This window comes from Callospermophilus lateralis, chromosome 2 (genome assembly GCF_048772815.1).
Source record: "Callospermophilus lateralis isolate mCalLat2 chromosome 2, mCalLat2.hap1, whole genome shotgun sequence".
Taxonomy (NCBI): Eukaryota; Metazoa; Chordata; class Mammalia; order Rodentia; family Sciuridae; genus Callospermophilus; species Callospermophilus lateralis.
In genome coordinates, this window is record NC_135306.1 from 211,766,341 (window position 1) to 211,788,024 (window position 21,684).

At 55.0% G+C, this 21,684-nt stretch overlaps 1 protein-coding gene across 3 annotated transcripts in view; it reads left to right on the forward strand.

Annotated features, from left to right (window-relative positions):
* Positions 1–5,762: 5,762 nt before the first annotated feature.
* Chid1 (chitinase domain containing 1) overlaps positions 5,763–21,684 on the forward strand; it is a 34,314-nt gene continuing 18,392 nt past the window's right edge. Inside the window, exons 1-9 of one of the 3 annotated variants that reach the window (XM_076847811.1) lie at positions 5,763–5,848; positions 10,541–10,586; positions 12,193–12,345; positions 13,695–13,844; positions 14,316–14,448; positions 15,196–15,261; positions 16,124–16,230; positions 16,917–16,978; positions 20,053–20,145. In XM_076847811.1, the coding sequence (XP_076703926.1) occupies positions 12,235–12,345; positions 13,695–13,844; positions 14,316–14,448; positions 15,196–15,261; positions 16,124–16,230; positions 16,917–16,978; positions 20,053–20,145 (722 nt within the window). In that variant the 5' untranslated portion in view covers positions 5,763–5,848; positions 10,541–10,586; positions 12,193–12,234. The remainder of the gene's footprint in view (positions 5,849–10,540; positions 10,587–12,192; positions 12,346–13,694; positions 13,845–14,315; positions 14,449–15,195; positions 15,262–16,123; positions 16,231–16,916; positions 16,979–20,052; positions 20,146–21,684) is intronic. The other 2 variants (XM_076847813.1, XM_076847812.1) reach the window with 2 other exon arrangements.

Consider the following 21,684-nt stretch of genomic DNA (forward strand, 5'->3'; position numbering starts at 1 on the left):
TGTGTGTAAGGGTGAGTGTGTGTGTGGGTGTGGCAGTGTGTGGTGTGTGTATGGGTTTGGGCGGTGAGTTGTGTGGGTGTGTGTGACGGGGTGTAAGGTGAGTGTGGGTTGTGTGACGGGGTGTGTGGGGGGTTGTGTGACAGGGGTGTGAGGTGGGGGGGTGAGTGTGTGTGTGGCAGGGTGTGGGGGAGTGTGGGGGGGTGTGGAGGGTGAGTGTGTGTGTGAGTGTGTGTGATGTGGTGTGAGGTGTGTGTGGGGTGAGTATGTGTGTGTGGGTGTGTGTGGCAGGGTGTGTGGGGGGTGGGTGTGTGTGTGTGGGGGGTGAGTTTGTGGAGGGGCTGTGGGGGGTGAGTGTGTGTGTGAGGTGTGTGATGGGATGTGAGGTGTGTGTGTTGTGTGTGTGTGTGGCAAGGTGTGGGGTGTGTGAGGTGTGTGTGAGGTGTGTGTGATGGGGTGTGAGGTGTGTGAGGGGTGTGGCGGGGTGTGGGCTGAGTGGGGTGTGTGTGTGGGGGTGTGTGATGGGGTGTGAGGTGTGGGTGTGTGTGGGTGAGTGTGTGTGGTGGGTGTGGGGGTGTGTGTGGTGGGTGTGGGGGTGTGTGGGAGGGTGAGTGTGTGTGGGTATGTGTGACAGGGGTGTGAGGTGTGTGTGGGAGTGAGTGTGGTTTGTGTGACAGGAGTGTGAGGTGTGGGGGGGGTGAATGTGTGTGGGGGTGTGTGGGTGGGGGTGTGTATGATGGGGTGTGAGGTGTGTGTGGGTGTGTGTGGCAAGGTGTGGGGTGTGTGGGGTGTGATGGGGTGTGAGGTGTGTGGGGGGTGAGTGTGTGTGTGTGGCAGGGTGTGGGGGTGAGTGTGTGTGTGTGTGTGACAGGGTGTGGGGGGTGAGTGTGTGTGGGATGTGGGGGGTGAGTGTGTGTGTGTGGTAGGGTGTGGGGGGTGTGGGAGGTGAGTGTGTGTGTGGGGAGTGGGGGGGGTGTGTGGGTGAGTGTGTGTGTGGCAGGGTGTGGGGGTGAGTGTGTGTGTGACAGGGTGTGGGGGGTGTTGGGGGTGAGTGTGTGTGGGATGTGGGGGGTGAGTGTGTGTGTGTGTGGCAGGGTGTGGGGGGGTGTGGGGAGGTGGGGGTGAGTGTGTGTGGGTGAGTGTGTGTGTGGGTGTGTGTGATGGGGTATGAGGTGTGGGGGGTGAGTGTGTGTGTGTGTGTGTGTGTGGCAGGGTGTGGGGGGTGAGTGTGTGTGTGGGGTGTGGGGGGTGAGTGTGTGTTATGGGGTGTGAGGTGTGTGTGTGGGTGTGGGTGTGTGTGGCAGGGTGTGGGGTGTGGGTGTGTGTGGCAAGGTGTGGGGTTTGTGAGGTGTGTGTGAGGTGTGTGTGTGGGGGGGGTGTGGGGTGTTTGTGGGGGTGTGTGAGGTGTGTGTGATGGGGTGTGAAGTTTATGTGGGTGTGTGAGGGGTGTGAGGTGTGTGTGATGGGGTGTGAGGTGTGGGTGTGTGTGGGTGCGTGTGGCGGAATTTTGGGTGTGTGGGGGTGGTGTGAGGTGTGTGTGTGTAGCGGGGTGTGGGGTGTTTGTGGGGGGTGTGTGTGGCAAGGTGTGAGGTGTGTGTGGGTGTGTGTGGGAGGGTGTGTGGTGTGTGTGGGGTGTGTGAGGTGTGGGTGTGTATGGGTGTGTGTAGCGGGGTGTGGGGTTGTGGGGGGTGTGAGGTGTGTGTGATGGGGTGTGGGTGTGTGTGGCGGGGTGTGGGGTGTGTGTGGCGGGGTGTGAGGTGTGTGTTTGTGTGTGGGTGTGTGTGGCAAGGTGTGGGGTGTGTGTGGTGTGTGTGAGGTGTGTGTGATGGGGTGTGAGGTGTGTGTGGCGGGGTGTGGGTGTTTGTGGGGGGTGTGAGGTGTGTGTGTGTGTGTGTGCCAAGGTGTGGGGTGTGTGAGGTGTGTGTGAGGTGTGTGTGATGGGGTGTGAGGTTTGTGTGGGTGTGTGTGGTGGGGTGTAGGGTGTGTGGGGGGATGTTAGGTGTGTGTGATGGTGTGTGAGGTGTGGGTGTGTGTGGGTGTGTGTGGCGGGGTGTGGGATGTGTGTGACGGGGTGTGAGGTGTGTGTTTGTGTGGGGGTGTTTGTGGGGATGTGAGGTGTGTGTGTGTGGGTGGGTGTGTGTGGCAAGGTGTGGGGTGTGTGAGGAGTGTGTGAGGTGTGTGTGATGGGGTGTGAGGTGTGTGTGGGGGGGTGTTTGTGGGGGTGTGAGGTGTGTGTGGGTGTGTGTGTGGCAAGATGTGGGGTGTGCGAGGTGTGTGTGAGGTGTGTGTGATGGGGTGTGACGTGTGTGGGTGTGTGTGGCGGGGTGTGAGGTGTGTGTGGGTGTGTGTGGCAAGGTGTGAGGTGTGTGTGGGGTGTGTGTGGGTGTGTGAGGTGTGTGTGTGGGTGTGTGGCAGGGTGTGAGGTGTGTGGGTGTGTGAGGTGTGTGTAGGTGTGTGTGGCAAGGTGTGAGGTGTGTGTGGGTGTGTGTGGGTGTGTGAGGTGTGTGTGGGTGTGTGTGGCAAGGTGTGAGGTGTGTGTGGGTGTGTGTGGGTGTGTGAGGTGTGTGTGGGTGTGTGTGGCAAGGTGTGAGGTGTGTGTGATAGGGTGTGAGGTGTGGGGGGGTTGGGGTGACGGGGTGTGTGAGGTGTGTGTGGGTGTGTGTGGCATGGTGTGGGGTGTGTGTGAGGTGTGTGTGAGGTGTTTGTGGGTGTCTGTGGGGGTGGTGTGAGGTGTGTGTGGGGGTGTGTGGGTGTGTGAGGTGTGTGTGGGTGTGTGGCAAGGTGTGAGGTGTTTGGGTGTGTGAGGTGTGTGTAGGTGTGTGTGGCAAGGTGTGAGGTGTGTGTGAGGTGTGTGTGGGTGTGTGAGGTGTGTGTGGGTGTGTGTGGCAAGGTGTGAGGTGTGTGTGATAGGGTGTGAGGTGTGGGGGGGTTGGGGGGTGGCGGTGTGTGTGTGTGGGTGTGTGAGGTGTGTGTGGGTGTGTGTGGCATGGTGTGGGGTGTGTGTGAGGTGTGTGTGAGGTGTGTGTGGGTGTGTGTGGCAAGGTGTGAGGTGTGGGGGGTGTGTGGGTGTGTGAGGTGTGTGTGGGTGTGTGTGGCAAGGTGTGAGGTGTGTGTGGGGTGTGTGTGGGTGTGTGAGGTGTGTGTGGGTGTGTGTGGCAAGGTGTGAGGTGTGTGGGTGGTGTGTGTGGGTGTGTGAGGTGCGTGTGGGTGTGTGTGGTAAGGTGTGAGGTGTGTGTGGGGTGTGTGTGGGTGTGTGAGGTGTGTGTGGGTGTGTGTGGCAAGGTGTGAGGTGTGTGGGGGGTGTGTGGGTGTTTGAGGTGTGTGTGGCATGGTGTGGGGTTGTGTGAGGTGTGTGAGGTGTGTGTGGGTGTTTGTGGCATGGTGTGGGGTGTGTGGGTGTGTGAGGTGTGTGTGGCATGGTGTGGGGTGTGTGTGGGTGTGTGAGGTATGTGTGGGTGTGTGTGCAAGGTGTGAAGTGTGGGGGTTTGTGGGGTGTGTGTGAGGTGTGTGTCAAGGTGTGATGTGTGTGTGGGGTGTGTGTGTGTGTGGGAGGTGTGTGTGGGTGTGTGTGGCATGGTGTTGGGTGTGTGTGAGGTGTGTGGGGGGTGTGTGGGGGTGTGTGTGGGTGTGTGAGGTGTGTGTGAATGTGTGTGGCATGGTGTGGGGTGTGTGTGAGGTGTGTGTGAGGCGTGTGTGGGGTGTGTGTGAGGTGTGTGTGAGGTGTGTGTGATAGGGTGTGAGGCGTGTGTGAGGTGTGGGGGTGTGTGTGTGGATGTGTGAGGTGTGTGTGGCAAGGTGTGAGGTGTGTGTGGGGTGTGTGTGGGTGTGTGAGGTGTGTGTGAGGTGTGTGGCAAGGTGTGAGGTGTGTGTGTGGTGTGTGGGTGTGTGAGGTGTGTGTGGGTGTGTGTGGCAAGGTGTGAGGTGTGTGGGGGGTGTGTGTGGCAAGGTGTGAGGTGTGTGTGGGTGTGTGAGGTGTGTGTGAGGTGTGTGGCAAGGTGTGAGGTGTGTGTGAGGTGTGTGGGTGTGTGAGGTGTGTGTGGGTGTGTGTGAGGTGTGTGTGGGGTGTGTGTGCAAGGTGTGAAGTGTGGGGGTTTGTGGGGTGTGTGTGAGGTGTGTGTCAAGGTGTGATGTGTGTGTGGGGTGTGTGTGGGTGTGGGAGGTGTGTGTGGGTGTGTGTGGCATGGTGTTGGGTGTGTGTGAGGTGTGTGGGGGGTGTGTGGGGGTGTGTGTGGGTGTGTGAGGTGTGTGTGAATGTGTGTGGCATGGTGTGGGGTGTGTGTGAGGTGTGTGTGAGGCGTGTGTGGGGTGTGTGGATGTGTGAGGTGTGTGTGGCAAGGTGTGAGGTGTGTGTGGGGTGTGTGTGGGTGTGTGAGGTGTGTGTAGCAAGGTGTGATGTGTGTGTGTGGGGGGTGTGGGTGTGTGAGGTGTGTGTGGGTGTGTGTGGCATGGTGTGGGGTGTGTGTGAGGTGTGTGTGAGGTGTGTGTGGGGCAAGGTGTGAGGTGTGTGTGGGTGTGTGTGGCAAGGTGTGAGGTGTGTTGGTGTGTGAGGTGTGTGTCGGTGTGTGTGGGTGTGTGAGGTGTGTGTGAGGTGTGTGGCAAGGTGTGAGGTGTGTGTGGGTGTGTGAGGTGTGTGTGGGTGTGTGTGGCAAGGTGTGAGGTGTGTGTGGGTGTGTGAGGTGTGTGTGAGGTGTGTGGCAAGGTGTGAGGTGTGTGTGAGGTGTGTGGGTGTGTGAGGTGTGTGTGAGGTGTGAGGTGTGTGTGGGTGTGTGTGGGTGTGTGAGGTGTGTGTGGGTGTGTGAGGTGTGTGTGAGGTGTGTGGCAAGGTGTGAGGTGTGTGTGAGGTGTGTGGGTGTGTGAGGTGTGTGTGGGTGTGTGTGGCATGGTGTGGGGTGTGTGTGAGGTGTGTGTGGGTGTGTGAGGTGTGTGGGTGTGTTAGGTGTGTGTGGGTGTGTGTGGCATGGTGTGGGGTGTGTGTGAGGTGTGTGTGGGGGGTGTGGGTGTGTGTGGCAAGGTGTGAGGTGTGTGTGGGGGGTGTGTGCGGTGTGTGTGAGGTGTGTGGGTGTGTGTGGCATGGTGTGCGGTGTGTGTGAGGTGTGTGTGTGGCAGGGGGGCAGGCCCGGCGGTTTCTGCGGGAACCCCCCCCCCCCAGGAAACCCCAGGAAACCCCGGGAAACCCAGGCCGGCGGCGGGCCAGTCCCTGGGGAGGAACCGCAGGCTCGGCCGGAGCCCGCCCCGGCTGAAGCAGGCCGCGGGGGTGCTCCCGTCGCCTCTGGCCGCGCGCTGGAGAGGTTTGCCAGAGGAGGACGGGGAGAGCGGGAGTTTCCTTGACTAGGGCCAGCCCAAGGCAGGGCTTACAAGGCCACAGGGCGTCCCTTCTGGGGACGCTGCAGCGGGCACCGTGGGCCCTGGAGTTGACCAGGACGCGCTCAACCAGGCCCGGTTCAAAGCGGCCACGAGGGGAGGGGTTGGAGGAAGACCAGGCGGGAAGACTGCGGGAGGTGGGCGAGACAGTGGAACTGGCCGCTTAGTGCCTTGGGTGCTGTCGAGTCCGGGCAGGGCCCTGGAGTCCCAAGCCCCCTGGGTCCGCAGACGTCGTGTCGGGCACTAGCCGGTCAAAACCTGTCAGAGCGGACACGCAACGACGCCTGTCAAATTTTTTCCCCCGTTGAACAGGCACCGGCCACGCCCACTCTCCTGGGCCCACCCCTCGCGCAAAGTCCCCGCCCCGCCCCGGCGTGCCGTGCGCGGCTGCGCGGAGGCTGGCGTGGCTGGGCGGCCATGGGCGGGGCTTCCGGCGCGTCGCAGCGCCTTCCGGCCGAGCGCGAGGGCTCTGCCGGCTTCTGATATGAAGGTGAGCCCCGCGGCCGCCGCGCCTATTCCTCCTTCTGGCACGGCCTCAGCCGCCCTGCCGCGAAGTGACTCCTCCCGTGCCAGACGGTTGTGGGGCGCGGGCGACGCGGGCGGGCGTACGGGAGCGCGAGCGCCGGGAGCAGGCGTGTGCGCCGGCGTGGCCGAGCGGGCGTGGAAGGGAAGTGGGGGCGTGGGCGAGAGAGGACCGAGGCAGCGACAGCGGTGCCGGTGGAGGCGTGTGAGCGAGCGTGCGACCAGGCGGTCTTGGGCGCGCGGCCGGGCCGGTGGTCCCGGGGCTGGGCGGGCGCGCCGGCTCTCCCCGGGCGCAGCCCCAGGCCTTGAACATCGGGGCCGCAGATGTCCACACCCGAGGCGACGCGCCAGCCCTTGCTTCACAGGTCCCTAGACTGCAGCCCACGGAGGTGAAGGGCAGCAGGCTGGTGACAGAACCGGACCTTGAGCCACCTCAGTGTAGTGTTCCCATGACTCTGGGCCCCAGCACTGGGCAGGGCTGTCCCCCTCGCCCCGCGGTCTCCTCCCGTGTGAACTGTGCTAGTAAGTGTGTCTGTGTGCTGAGCTGTGGCCTGGCACGCAGCACAAAATCAATAAATGTCGCCGGGGTCGTTATCGTTCTGCCTCTTACACCACCTTCGTTTCCAAGCATAGCATACACTCCGTCCTCACCATAAGAACATGGTTGGCTCCACAATTTGTGCTCAAAAGTGAAAACATGGAGTGGCCCAGTGTTTTTGGCATTGGAGCTGCATTTCCGTTGAGAGTCAACTTGCCCTGGCACCGTGATCCAGGCCTGTAATCCCAGAAACTCAGGAGGTTGAGGCTGGAGGATCGTGGCTAGCCTCTATTATTTTGTTTATTTTGATCCTGTCTGAAAATGTAAAAAGGGGTGGGTGGGAATAATGCTCAGTCATAGGGCTCCCCTGAGTTCAATCCCCAGTATCAAAAAGCAAAAAAAAAAAAAAAAATCAAACCAAAGCTGATTTTTACTCCTTAGGCTGATCTCATGCTGTAGTACCATACAATCTGAGGAACACTGATCAGCTTCTTTCACTCTGCACATGCACAACTGACATGCACACGTGAGATGCATGCACTAGTGCATTTCTTGCTGTGGGTTGGCATGAACAGCATTTGAAAATCTCTGTACTTCCTTTCTATCAGCCCTCCTGTGACTGTCCTTCCAGTGTCCTGGGGCTCAGAGCCCCCAAATAGTCTATTAAAACAGCAGATTCTGAGACTTGGATTAGTCAGTGTCATAACACACCACACTATGGAGGCTCTTCTGCCCAAAGGAGGGTTTTTAGTGTTTGGGAAAGAAACATGGTTTGATGCAGGAGCACAGTGTGTGAGCAAGGTACAGTGGTACACACCTGTAATCCTAGCAACTAGAGGTTGAGGCAGAAAGATCGTAAGTTTGAGGCCAGCCTTGATAACTTAATGAGACCTTGTCTAAAGTGTAGAAATAAAAAGGGCTGGGGACGTAGCTCAGTAGTAAAGCACCTCTAGGTTCAATCCTCAGTACCAAACAAACAAGCCCTGTGTGGGAGAGCCCAGGAGTCACCAATGTGAAGAGCACAGTGGAGAGTTAGCCCTCACAGGCATCCAAGCCGTGGACAGTGGGGAGCCTTGGGAGGTGCAGCAGCCTGGATGTGCCCTCACATGTGCATCACTGCCCCTCCGCTGCACTGTGGCAGGTTGCATCCCAGTGTTTCATCCCACAGCCAAGTGACCAGCTACTGGCAGTCAGCAGTAGCACCAGCCCTGGCTTTGTGTTTGGTTTGGTTCTCCCAGTATCCTGACTAGGTACAGAAGCTGAAGGTCCATCTTCCTCTTCCACAGGTGCATATGAGCTTCACCCGTTCTCTTCCTTCCTTCCTGAAGGTGTGAAATCAAATTGGGTTAAGGGTGTGATAAAGGGACCTCTGAGTGGGTGGACAATGGCCCTGCTGCAGGTTTGCAGGGCTGCAAGAAGAGGAGAGACCCAAAGTTATGGTGGTTACCAGGGCACACCATGACGATCACTCGTAATCACTTCCCTGGAGGCCATCCTTTTGCATGGTTTCTCCTCAATTTCCTTCTTTCATCATGGAAGGGACTGGGGTAAAAAATGGGTGTTTGATTACTTGGGAGGCTGAAACAAGAGGATTGCAAGTTCAAGGCCCATCTGGGCAACTCTAATAAGACACTGGCTCAAAACAAAAAAGGGCTGGGGGGACAAGCTCAGAAAGGAAACTGATGGGTTTGATCCCTGTACTCTCCCCTGCAAAAAAGGATACTTGGGAGCTAAGAGAGCTGCAGTCTCAGCCTGCCAGGCAAACTCTGGGTAATTATGGACTGTCTGCCCCAACCCCCTTCCATGGACAGAATTGTGCAGCAGTGAGAGTGTTAGGGTGAGATAAGGCTGCAAGAGGCTGCTGCCCCTTGATTCTGATTTCTCTTGCTAAAAGGAGGGGTTGGTTTGGTGGGGAGCCAGCGATGGAAGGTGTTCTGGGCCTGGATTTTCTTTTTTTTTTAATTATTAATTTTTTTTTAATTTATGTATGACAGAATACATTAAAATTCATATTACATACATAGAGCACACATTTTTCATATCTCTGGTTGTATACAAAGTATATTCACGCTAATTTGTGTCTTCATACATGTACTTTGGATAATGATGTCCATCACATTCCACCATCATTTCTAACCCCGTGCCCCTTCAATTCCCCTCCCACTCCTCCGCCCTATCTAGAGTGGGCCTGGATTTTTTTATCTCCTCAGAACTGTGATGTCTCTTATTTATTTATTTGTTTAGGTACTGGGATAGAACTCAGGGGTACTTGACCACTGAGCCACATCCCCAGCCCTATTTTGTATTTAGAGATAGGGTCTCACTGAGTTGCTTAGTGCCTCACTTTTGCTGAGTCTGGCTTTGAAGACATGATCCTCCTGCATCAGCTTCCCAAACTGCTGGGATTACAGGCATGTGCCACTGCACCAAGCATATTTATTCTTTGTTTATTTTTGGCACTGAGGATTGAACCCAGGGGGCTTAACCATTGAGCCACATCCCCCACATTTTATTTTGAGACAGATCTGGTTAAGTTGCTTAGGGCCTCACTGAGTTGCTGAGGCTGGCTTTGAACTTTCAGTCTTCCTGTCTCAGCTTCCAGAGCAGCTGGGATCATAGGCTTCACCACCATACGTACCTGGCTCTGTGATGACTTTTAGAGCAATTGTTGCCTTTCTCCAAGGCCACAAGCACTGCGTGCTGTTCTTTGTACCCTCAGCTTCCCTTCCTAGTTCCTCAGAGCCTGAAGGCCATGGGGTCTCCTTGCCTCCCAGTCTTACCCACGTCCTAGGCAGGTGATGGAATTTGGGTTTCCCCTGCATATAGCGGGCTGGCTGCAGAATAAAAGCTAAGAGAGAAAACAGAAGAAACCACAGGACACAGGAAGTAATTTTAGAAAGTGGGGATGGGACCAGTTGGCTCTTGGATCTTAGGGATCAAGTTTCCACACTGGAAAGAGAGCGTGCAAGAGAGCCCACGCTTGCTTTAATTATATGGAGGAAGCATCAAAGGTTTTCTGTGGAATGTTCTTTGCCAAATAAGGTAGGAGGTGGGCTGTCCAGTTTCCAGTGAGTTATGCCCAAGGGGGCTTGGGATATAGCTCAGTTGGTAGAGTGCTTGTCTCGCATGCATGAGGCCTTGGGTTCAATCTCCAGTGTCACACACACACACACACACACACACACACACACACACAAGTATGAGAGAGCCCAGTTCTCATGCATCACTGAATCCATTGAGTGGGAGGAGCCACAAGATAGTTTACAATGCCAAACCTAAATTTCCCTGGCTCAAGGCTGAATGAAGTCTGGAAGCTCAAATAATTCACGGTGGCCTACATTTCAGGTAGGGAACTTCCCTCCTGTGCTGGGAACATGGTTGTTTTGGGTGACAAAGATGGACGCTTGTTGCTGCAGTAGTCTTACCCAGATGATGGCAGGGTAGGAAAATCTGTTCCTCTGCAAAGGGAAGTGAAAAGAGGTCCCTGGCAAGGAGTTCATAGGAACAAGAGGGTGGGCACTGTGGTGGGCCTGGTTCTGGCAGCTCCTGATGGACATTCCTGTCTGGCCTGGTATTCCTGGAGCTTTCTCATCCTGGGCTTGGGTGTTAGAGGTGCCTGTGGCCTCCAGGGAAGGTTGTGTTCCAACTTGCTGGGCAGTGGGCTAGCGCAGCCTCCAGCTGCTCACCTCCCTTTGCCTGGGCTGTGCGAGCCTCTCAGCTCTTCTGGAGGGTGTGCGACTAGATGGATGAGCTTCTGCATATCCAATGTCTTGAAGCCTATGACAGCTGCCCAACCAGGCTCTACTTGTTGCTCAATCGCCCTCAGAGTGAAGGCCAGAGGGTGGGGTTGCCTGGAACCTAAAAATGAACTGTACAACTAATAAGAGTTCATTGCAGGGCTGGGGTTGTGGATCAGTGGTAGAGCGCTTGCCTAGCATGTGCGAGGCACTGGGTTAGATTCTCAGCACCACATCGAAAAATAAATAAAATAAAGTCATTATGTCTGACTACAGCTAAAAATATTTTTTTAAAGAGTTTATTGCAGAAAAAAGTCACGAAATACAGGTAAAGAAATAACAAAATGACCAGCAATTCCTAATTGCCAGCGTATTTGCTTTTCAGTGTATGTGCAGTACTGGGGTTTCCACCCAAGGCCTGTGTACAACAGGTAAGTGCTCTCTCTCTGAGCTATGTCCCCAGCCCTTTTTCTGATTTTTACTTTGAGACAGGGTCTCACTAAATTGCCCTGAGGCAACTCTCCTGCCCCAGGCTCCTGAGTTTCTGGGATTACAGGCATGTACCTGTGCACCCAGCTTTTATTCTTGATTTACAAGATTTCTTTGCATATTGTGGATAGGTTATGGGCAGAAACCTTTTAAGCATATTATGAATATGTTTTTCTGGCTTAATTGACTCTAAAGTTGCTCTTTTGTTTCCTAAATAAAAGTTGCACCTTTTCTTATTTTTATTTTTTTAAAATTTTTTAAATATCTTTTTAGTTGTAGGTGAACAAATACCTTTATTTTTATTTGTTCTTATTTTTATGTGGTGCTGGGGATCGAACCCAGTGCCTCATGCATGCTAGGCAAGCTCTCTACCACTGAGCCACAACCCCAGCCCCTCCTTTTATTTTTTGAGATGGGAATTTGTGTTGCCCAGGATGACCTTGAACTTCTGGGCTCAAGTGACTCCTTTTGCCTCAGCCTTCCAACTAGCTGGGACCACAGATGCATGCCATCATTCCCAGTTTTTGCTTTTTTTTTTTTTTTGGTGCGGGGATACTGAGGATTGAACTCAGGGGCACTCAACCACTGAGCCACATCCCCAGCCCTATTTTCTATTTTATTTAGAGACAGGGTCTCACTGAGTTGCTTAATGCCTCACCTTGCTGAGGCTGGCTTTGAATTCGCAATCCTCCTGTCTCAGCCTCCAAAGCCACTGGGATTACAAGCTTGCATCACCGCACCTGGCCCATGCCCAGGTTTTAAAGATTTACATAATTTTTTTTTTTTTTTTGGTGTGTGTACACACCAGGGATTGAAGTCAGAGTCACTTGACCACTGAGCCACATCCCTAGTCCTATTGTATTTTATTTAGAGACAGGGTCTCACTGAGTTACTTAGTGCCTCTCTATTCCTGAAGCTGGCTTTGAACTCGTGATCCTCCTGTCTCAGCCTCCTGAGCTGCTGGGATTATAGGTGTGCACCACTGCACCTGGCTAAAGATTTACATTTTTTAAAATTTTTTTTAGTTGTTGATAGACATTTATTATTATTTTTTTTACTTATGCGGTGTTGAGAATCAAACCCAGTGCCTTATACATGCCGGGCAGGTGCGCTACTGCTCAGCCCTAGCCCCAGCCCCAATATTTACATTTTTATGTGGTAAACTTTGTGGGTGTTCATATTTTCTCCCAGTACCTTCTGTGGCTCCACTGTTTTATACTTCATTCATATTGTGACTAGGATTTCTTTGGATCTGAGGGGGGATGTGGGGACCAACATTCTATTAGGTGGCTGGTTGTGGCCAGGGCAGCCTTGGGCAATAGGGGGAGGGCTCCGTGGCCAGTGGTGATGAGGCTGTCTGGGTGCCTGAGGGACTTGTGGCCCAGTCAAGAGCCTAGAAGAGCTGGGGATTTGACTCAAGCTACCAGGGCTGGCAGAGGCTGGGCTCTGTCCTGGGGGCCCAGGCTGTACTAGGAATGCTCCCCTCAGCAGAGGGACGCCTGGCCTGTGCTCTCCTGGTCATCGTCTCCATGTGTTCTTTCTCTGCAGCCCTCTGGACCCAGAGGTTAGACCCCGTGTGACACACTCACCATGCAGATGCTCCTTCACATCCTCTGGCTTATTCTGGCCTGTGGCTCTGTGCACACTACCTTGTCAAAGTCAGATGCCAAAAAAGCTGCTTCAAAGACGCTGTTGGAGAAGGTAGGAATAACCTGGGAACTTGAGGTGACCGTACTGGCCAATGGCTGACCCTTCACACTCCTGTCTCTCCTGTTTGGCTGGGAATCAGGACTCTGTGAATCAGGACTCTGCAGGGGCATGGCTGCTCATGTGGCCATCTGACCAGCCAGCAGTAGACAGGTGGGTGGGATGCTAGGCAGGTGGCTTGTGTGTTTCTAGGACTTTACTGGCTAAGGCTCTGAGTATGCCACCTCTGGAGCCAGGTTCTGAGGTGTCAGGCTTTGTCTTGTGTCTCACCCTGCCCATTCAGGACCTGTCCCCTATGAGTTTCCATCTTTCTTCTGCACTCCTGTCTCACGGTGGTTATTCTTTCTCATATTGATGCCCTTAAGCTGCATTGTATTGGGGATGTTGTGCTGTTCTTCTGGGATGGTTCCAGGAATTATAAACTCAAGGATAGGTCCCCATCTAGCCTATCCCTCAGCCCCAGCAGCTCCTGCAGTCCCCATGCCTCTGGCCAGACTGCAGTTACAGGGTCATTCCTGTATGGAATGATGATGGGGGTGATGTTGTGAGCTGGGCCCTAGAGCGTGGACTGAGCAGGCAAGTCGAGAACTTGTAAAAGAACTTTGACAGGGGACTGCGTTGTGGCTCAGTGACAAAGTGCTTACCTTGCACATGTGGTGCCCTGGGTTCGATCTTGAGCACCACATAAAAATAAATAAAAACAAAATAAAGGGACTGGGGTTGTGGCTCAGTGGCAGAGTGCTCACCTAGCACATGCGAAGCCCTGGGTTTGATCCTCAGCACCACATAAAAGTAAATAAATAAAGATATTGTGTCCAACCCAAAAATAAATATTAAAAAAATAAAATAAAGATATTGTGTTTATCTATAACTAAAAAATTTTTTTAAAAAAGGAAGAACTTCTAGAAGCAGAGGAGGGGAAAGAGGTGTGGCCACAAGGTAGGGGAAGACCTGTGTTGGGAGCACAAAGTTGGTCAGTGAGGTGGCATGTGCCTGGCCTGTCCTCAATATATATGGCCCTGCGCCCAGGTGAGTCTCAGGTCCCAAGTGGGTACTGACTATCCATCATCATGTGGATGGAGGCACCCTAGCTTCCTGTCTGCTCTTCAGTCCCTAGCAAGGGACAGCCCCTGACAGCCACCACATCTTCTCTAAAGGCCAGAGCCCTTCTGGCTTGAGTTGCCCACTGGCCTGTGCCCTCTACCTGCAGGGTCTCCAGGTCAACAAGTCACATTGGTCCAGAGACAGTCCATGGCTAAACAGGATGGGCTTGCTGTTGCTTGGGAGGCTACATTACACGCAGGACAGTGAGTGATGGCTTCCTCCCCTTCCTTTCCTTTCAGACTCAGTTTGCAGATAAGCCTGTCCAAGATCGGGGTCTGGTGGTGACGGACCTCAAAGCTGAGGTCGTAGTTCTTGAGCATCGCAGCTACTGCTCGGCGAGGGCCCGGGAGCGAAACTTTGCTGGAGACGTTCTAGGTTATGTCACTCCGGTAAGTTGGGTTCTCATGGTGCACAGGGAGGCCCTGAGGTGCAGATGGGCTGCCCCATCCTCCATGGCAGGCAGACCTCCTGCTCTCTTCTTCCAGGAGACAGGGCTGTGAGGCAAAGTGGGAGAGATGCCAACCTGGAGATGGCAGAGTGAAGGGTGCCGGGAATTTCTTGGGGGCTTGCACCTCCTGATTGCAAGTGACTCTGGTCAGTGCTCCCTGGCTGTCTGGCCCCACCCTGCGTAGGTGTATGGGCTGGTAAGGACGAGCACAGTCACCCTGGTAAAGGAGCTGTTGCCAGGGTGCCAGGCTATGGGCATCAGTCCCAACAACTCCCCGGAGTGCTGGGCCCCACCATCACCACAGGCAGGGTTGATGTGGGCCCTAGGCATGACCTGAGCAGCCAGAAACAGAATCACACAAGGCAGGTGTGCACTCATCTGTCCTCTGCCTGCTGTCCCCTCTCTCTGCCAGTGGAACAGCCATGGGTATGACATCGCCAAGGTCTTTGGGAGCAAGTTCACGCATATATCACCAGTCTGGCTACAGCTGAAGAGACGTGGCCGTGAGATGTTTGAGGTTACAGGTCTCCACGACGTGGACCAAGGTTTTCACACTGCCTGCTTGCCTGTGCTTATCCCAGGGATGAGGAGAGTGAGAATGTGTCTCTGTGTGATTGTGAGTGGGCACGCATGACTCGTGAGAATGTGTGACTGGGTGTGTGTGCCATGAATGTTGAGACTGTCAGCATGAGTGTGCCCAAAGTGCAGTCCTATGGTGTGGGCTGGTATGCAGAGTTGGGCAGAATGGGCCAGGAGGAGGTGGTCACTATTGTGTGACCCTCTGTATAACTGGTCAGTGCCTCAGAGCAGACCCAGCACTGCCTCAGTGTTCTGGGGATGGTGGGGCAGGACTTCCCTTGCACATCTGAGGCACGTGAGCATGTGCCAGGTGGGCTGAAGGACAACTGTGGTAGCTGCTGGGATGTGAAAGATGCAGGCCATTGGTTCCTTTGCTCTGTCTCTCCCTTGGTGGTCTCTAGCTGGTATCCAGGATTCCCATTGGGTTTTGGCTGCCTTTGGTTCATGGAGACAGCCCTAACGTTCCCAGGCCCTTGGAATGGCCTAAGATAGGGCCACCTGTTCCCTTGGCTCAAAGCCATCTCTGTTCAGGAAGAATGAGCTCAGGACTGCTCTGCAGGGGCAGGAGAGGTTGGGTTGGAAGCTGGGGCCATCAGGAGGAGGTGAGACTAGAGGAGGAGGGTGATGCAGGGTGACCCCTGGACCTGGGAAGAGCTAGTTCAAGTGGACTGGATCTCCTGGCCCTGTGCTTACTATCCCATCTGGTCCTACAGGATGGATGCGAGCTGTCAGGAAGCATGCCAAAGGCCTACACATAGGTGAGTCCAGCAGGCCTGGAGGTGAGTGTTCAGGAACCACATCCATTTCACATCATGGTGGAGGGGGTTCTGTGGACCCAGTTCACTGCATTGTGTGAGTGTAGGTCGCTCCTCTTGCTCTGAGTCCAGCCACAGCCTGGCATTCATGGCCCATGTTCCAGCCCAAGTCCTGGGCTCTCCTGCCCACTGGGCCATAGCCCACCAAGGCCAGTGCTTCCTTGGCAGTGGCTTTGCCCCTTCTCCCTCCCATTTCTTCCTTCCTTCTCCGTCCAGCATTGAGTCCCTGAGGGCAACACTGGCTCTGCTCCACCGGAGCTCCTGTAGCTCACAGTGGTGAGGGAGCACCACATGTTCCAGTGAGCAGCAGGTGCCCGGGGGCAGCCGAGTATGAGTGTGGGGCTTGGGCTGAGGGGAGACTCTACTGGAAGGCTCAGGAGCAGCAACAGGGCTGAGCTGAAGGAGTGTGGGGGTCTTGGCTGGGACTGGGAGGTGGGCAGGACACAGGGGCCTATGCAGGGCCAGGAGGGGACTTGTACTCAGGGCCAGTGGGAGCCATCAGGATAGATTGAAGTTGGAGACAGCTATGGACAGACCAGCCAGGAGCCAGAAAGCTGAAGTCTGTCCAGCCACCTTCCTGGAAAGCAGGCCCCTGGGGGAGCTGGTGAGGGAGGAGGACTGGCAGCATCACCTGCTCCTTCCCCGATGTGTCCCACCCTTGCCAGCCTGCATGGCTGGAGCTGTGTCTGCCTTGGATGGCTTCCCCTCCCATCACTGAGTTTTGATTCTGCTCTGGGGCCCAAGAAGATGCCTTATTGGGGACAAAAAGCAGAGGAATATAATTCATTGTTTCCTGGTCACAACCTCTGTGTGTGTCTCCCATCAGTGCCTCGGCTTCTGTTTGAGGGCTGGACTTACGATGACTTCCGCAATGTCCTAGACAATGAAGATGAAATAGAAGAGCTCAGCAAGACTGTGGTCCAGGTGGCAAAGGTGAGACCTGCATGCTGTCCTCACAGGCCACCAGGCCTCACCCCCAGAAGGCCCTGTCTCTCCCCGCCAGGCCTTGCCTCCTCAAATGGTCTCTTTCTCTCAGAGAAGGTTGTGCCTCCCAAACCCACCCCACCTCTCAGATCAGCTCCTGCCTCCCACAACAGCTGCTGAGTCTTCCTGGCCTTTCCTTCTGACTGGGACTCCCACAGGGCCTCCACTGGGCTCCTCTTGCTTGGATTTCTTCTTAAGCACCTTCTAGTGCAACCCAGGTCTTCCAGGCAGGACAATGTCAGCCCACTCCAGAACATTCCATGCTCCCTTTTGACCCCAGGGATCCTCTGGGGGTCCCAGGGTGGGAGACTTGTCTTCAGGGCCAGGAAGCTTCCTTTGGTCAGAGCCTGAGTGCCTTGGAGGGAGCCCATCTCCACTGGCTGCTTGTATGCTCTGGTGCAGGGACAGAAGATCCTGGATAAACAGAATGCAGGGTGCCAAGTCCTGCTTCTGACTCCTGTAGGGGGTCCCCCTCCTGCCCCCTTCAGAGGGATTTCTGGGTGTGCAGTTTAGCCTTGGACCTTGCCTCGTGGGTGACTAGGTTGTAACTTTGCCGTTGGATAAGGTGGGAGTTCTGTCTGTCTTTTCACCTGTCCCTCTTGGGTCTTTCTCCTCATTGATTCTGTTTTTTTCAGAACCAGCATTTTGAGGGCTTTGTGGTGGAGGTGTGGAGCCAGCTGCTGAGCCAGAAGCATGTGTGAGTTTGGGGCAGCAGGTGGCTGCTTGGACCTCGAGTGTTTGCTGGAGCCAGAGGGAGGACCGAGGGAGAGGAAGAGCTTTGGGGAGGGCCTTCCTCCTGCGTTCCTATGTCTGAGGTGGAGAGGAGGCCCTGTCAGAGGTGGAGAAGCCAGAAATGGCCCCAGGACAGGAGACCTATCCTGAGCACATTGCAGTGCCAGCCGGGAGGCCCCTCATGTGTGGTAAAGGGCACAGAGGACCTTCACTCACAGGGACTCTGTGAGTAGAGTGGCCAGGATAGTGTGACAGGTCTCACTAGATACAAGCAGAGGCTTCCTCGGTGAGCAGGAAGGAAATTCCTGGGATGTGAAAAGAGACTAGCCAAGCATATGTGGGACTTTGAGGTGTGATGGCCCTGGTGTCCTTTGGGCTCTTCAATGTGCCACGGGGAGGGAGCCACACAGTAGCCTCGTAGATCTGTTGAGGTTTGTCTTACTTTGTTTCTGTTTCAGTGCATTAAGTAGGCAGTAAGACGTGACCTCATAGTGTCCCTGGAGCAGGAGGGCTGTGGGGAGAGTTGCAGAGCCCAGCCAAGTGAGAGGCTATAACAGGAGGCAGAGGTAGGAATAGCCTGCCCTTGTACCCAGGGAGTGGAGGCAGCTGTCCTCAGGGAATGTCAGGGCCATGGTGTGAGCAGTAATCAGGCTCCTGAGCAGCAAAGACCAGTTGGTCCAACCATATTGGGCATTGAGCTGCCTCCAGGACAGCTGCCTCCCAGGACAGACCTGACTGAGCTGAGACAGGAATATCTACATGGGTCTCCTTCCACCCCACCCCCCACCCCCAGCATCTAGTCTGAATTCCATGTGTCAGGTTGGCTTGGCAAGTCTGTGATTAACCTGGCAATACCATGGTTGGCAGGCTTGGGCAGGCATGTGGCACTTGCTTTTGGCCCAGTATGCAGGCCCGTGGTGTGGGCTGGTATGCTGGTGAGGTCTAGTGTCTGTAACACATGGGCTTGGGGAGCCAGCCTCTTGATAGCAGCTCTCCCAGGGGCCAGAGAGGTTATCTGGGAGCCATCTGAAACAGCTATGAGAACTCCTCTTCAGAGCACCAACTGGCTGGAGTGACTGTCCCTGGGCAGAGACTGCTAGGCACGGCAGGAAGAGCTGAGCGGGCAGCTCTGCCAGAGATTCCCAGGCCTTTCTCCCCATGAAACCTGAAGCAGTTTGAACTACTGCAGCGTGTCACCTTAGTCTGCCCTGGCCAGAAGTCTCAACTTGGTTCATAGTATTACACTCCTGGTCACATCCCAGCAGACTCAATGGGCCTGTGGTAGTCCTTCCCCGAGGTCTGGAAGGCTTTGTGGCAAGTGTACACAAGTCACTGAGGGTGATAGGTGTTACGGTGAACTTTGGAGGTAGCAGATCTGGGGATGTCAGCCCTGAAGCTAATGCTACAGCCTGCCCCTGGGAGAGGCCAGTTCCTTGGTAAGGTGGAGATGAGACTGCCAGACAAGTACCTGTTTGCCCTGCTGACCCCCACTTGGAGCTGTCTCCCACATGCCAGACCCGAGTCTGGGCTCAGTGGGTTCTCTTGTGTGCTGTTGCTAGCACAGGCTCAGAGGCTATCTAGCCTGTAGGGTCTGTTGGTAAAGCTCTCAGCAGAGATTTGCGGCTGCCAGTCCCACCCAGGGTGGCTGCAGTGTGGGCCCCTGGGAGCCGCCGTTGCTGGCAGATAGGGATGAGCTTACACCTGTCCCACAAAGTCAGCTTCAGGCTACGCGCTTGTGGATGCATGTCCAGACTCCTTGGGCCCCTTACAGAGCGGCCTTGGCCACCTTTTTGGCCCTCAAGTCTCGTATGTCATGGGGATCAGAACCCATAGCCTTTGGGGCTAGTAGGAGGCCCTCTCCAAGTAGGGTTGGTTTCCTGAAGTCCCAGGCCTCTGGTGTTTAGGGGCCTGAGCAGTGTCCTCCTTGTCCATGACCTTTAAGTGATAAGTGGGTAATAGCCATTGGTACACTAGACAAGTTCTGGATGCAAAAGTGGGAGGGCAGGTTGTCCCAAGACTTTGTCCCTCCCTGGTCTGTACTTGGGTTGCCACCTGCAAAGCTAGCACTGGGCCAAGAGAGGAAGGCTGTCTGGCCTTGGCTTCCTTGTGACCACAGAGTCCTCACACTGGCATCACTGGCACAGCCTCAATGGGGCAACATCAGGGAGACTGAGAAGTCACCACCATCCCACAGCCAGTTGCTGAGAGGACCTGGCCTTCCACACTCTTCAGAGACAGACTTCCATCCCCATGGCCAGTGGAAGCCATGGCCTTATGCTTGGTGCCCATCAAGGTGGGACTTGCAGTCTACTGTCCATACAGGGCTGCTCCTAAAGGGCCTGGAGTAGAAGAGTGAGGGCCTTGTGTCCAGGGAGAGTGGGCCCAGAGTAGACACATCAATATTGGAACAGCAGCATTAGGCCAGCTCCTATGAGCAGAGACTCCACCCCAGCTAGTGTTAGGTGCCCTGTGGGCTGTCCACCCACTGCCCACGTGGGTCGAGAGTTACAGGGTAGGTTCTCTCAGCTTGTATGGGGAGAGAGGTCAATAGTTGTCCTTGGGCACACCACCCCACCTGCCCCTTTGGTCCCCTCATCTGGTGGCCCCAGCATGACTGATGACCTGCCCCATTTTGAAGCCCCCACTTGTGTGGCCCTCAGACTGTCCTGTGGTGTTTCACAGCCTGAGGCTTATAGTGCCACTCAGTGTATTGGTGCACTCGGGCTCTGGAGCATGATATAGACCTGTGAGCTCTGTTTCATCTGGGCCCCTCTCTTCTGAGCACCCACTTGGGTGCTCTTGAGACTCTAGCTGGAGGGGCCCCTGGGTATGAGGAAGGACAGGGGTCTTTTGGATAATGTATAAGGACAGGTTGGGGTGTGAGGCCCCTTCTTCCCTAGCCCTCTCCACAGATCCACATGTGCCATTTTCTGTATGGTGCTGTACCCAGGGTGGGGTGAGAAGGCCTGATGGAGGGTCTCAGGCTGGGACCACTGGGAGCCTGCAGTGCTTGGAGCCAACTGCCTCTTGTTCTTGCAGGGGCCTCATCCACATGCTTACCCACCTGGCTGAGGCACTGCATCAGGCCCGGCTGCTGGCCATCTTGGTCATTCCACCTGCCGTCACCCCTGGGTAAGTGCAGTTCTCTTGAGGGGTTGGGGGAGCAAACATGGGCATCAGTCAAGGGCCCAGGCCTCTGGTCAACAGGAGCTATGCCTGCCCCTTCGGTGTGGGTCCTGGGTAGGGAGGGGAGGGGAGGACTCTTCTCAGCTTAGGCAAGTGCTTTATCTCTTGAGTATGCCCTTGGCCCTTTTGCGGGGGTACTGGAGATGGAACCTAGGGGCGCTCTATCACTGAGCACTGATCTGCATCTCCAGGTTTTGTTTGTTTGTTGTTATTCTTTTTTAGTTGTAGGTGGACACAGTATCTTTTTTTTAATTTATTTTTATGTGGTGCCGAGGATTGAACCCATGCATGCTAGGCAAGCGCTGTACCACAGAGACACAATCCAAGCCCCCAGGTTTTGTTTTTCACTTTGAGACAGTCTCACCAAGTTGCTGAGGCTGACCTTAAACTTGTGATCCTCCTGCCCTAGCTTCCTGAGTCCCTGGTACCACCATGCTAGGCTAAGAACTAATCTTTTTTAAACTTATCTTTCCTTCATTCTCAAAGAGGTCCTGAGGCCCAGGTGCTTGGAGCTTTAAGTGAATCTGTGTGAGCTGTGTTCCATGAGAAGTTAGGCCAAGTGGACAGGGCTGTGCAGTCGCATCTACACCAAGATGCCACTGGCTGGGGCTGGCCCTCTCCCAAGCCGTATGAGGCAGGGAGTAGTAAGGAGTGACCCAGACAGTACTAAAAGAGCCAGGGAAGTTGGAATCTCATGTCCACTCTGCCAGAAGCATTTCACATAGGAATGTGGTGTTTAGCATGGAAAGTGAGCTCATGGGACACAGAGAAGGCTGAATCACAATGAGGGAACAGAACTGGGGGCTGAGTAGGCAGGAAGAGTGGGGAGCGAAGGGTGCCTCAGAGCCATTGGGGTGGGAGTCCAGGGGGTCTGCCCAGGGCCCTGGGGATTTTCCAGGGGGCAGCCCTGTGCACGTGGCCCTCAGACGAATGCTGGCTCGCAGCTGCTACTTTGGGAAGAAGCTGCCGCCATCTCACATCTCTGCAGCCTTCCACTCTCTAGGGTGGCAGCCTCTCTTCGGAGGGATGTGCTTGCACGTGGCTCGAGGGCCTGAGGTGATGCTGGCAGGCTGTAGAGTCACACAGAAGAGCTGACTTGGCTCTCACAGAGCCTTCAGTGTGCTCCACAGCCAGGACAGATGCCATCACCACTGCAAGTGCTGGGGGTGGTTTCCTGCCCAGCTGAGGGCCCTTTGCTTGGCCTGGGTGTCAGCTTCCTTCCTTTTTTTTCCCCCAAACTTTCTGGCCCTCAGTCTGAGTTGGGTGCAGCTTCAGACTTTGTAGACTGGTCTCAGGCCTGTGTCCTAGAATCTTACTCAGAGCCCAGTAGGCCAGCTGCCCTAGGAGGGTAGTCATGGGAAGTGGAGGGCCTGAGGGTTGCCCGTGTCTCTGCCCGTGTTTGTAGGTGGTGCATCCATGCGTCTGGCACACATGGGTGTAGTGGGGCTCTTGTGTTCTTTTGGTCTTGGCTTTTTACTCAGTGTG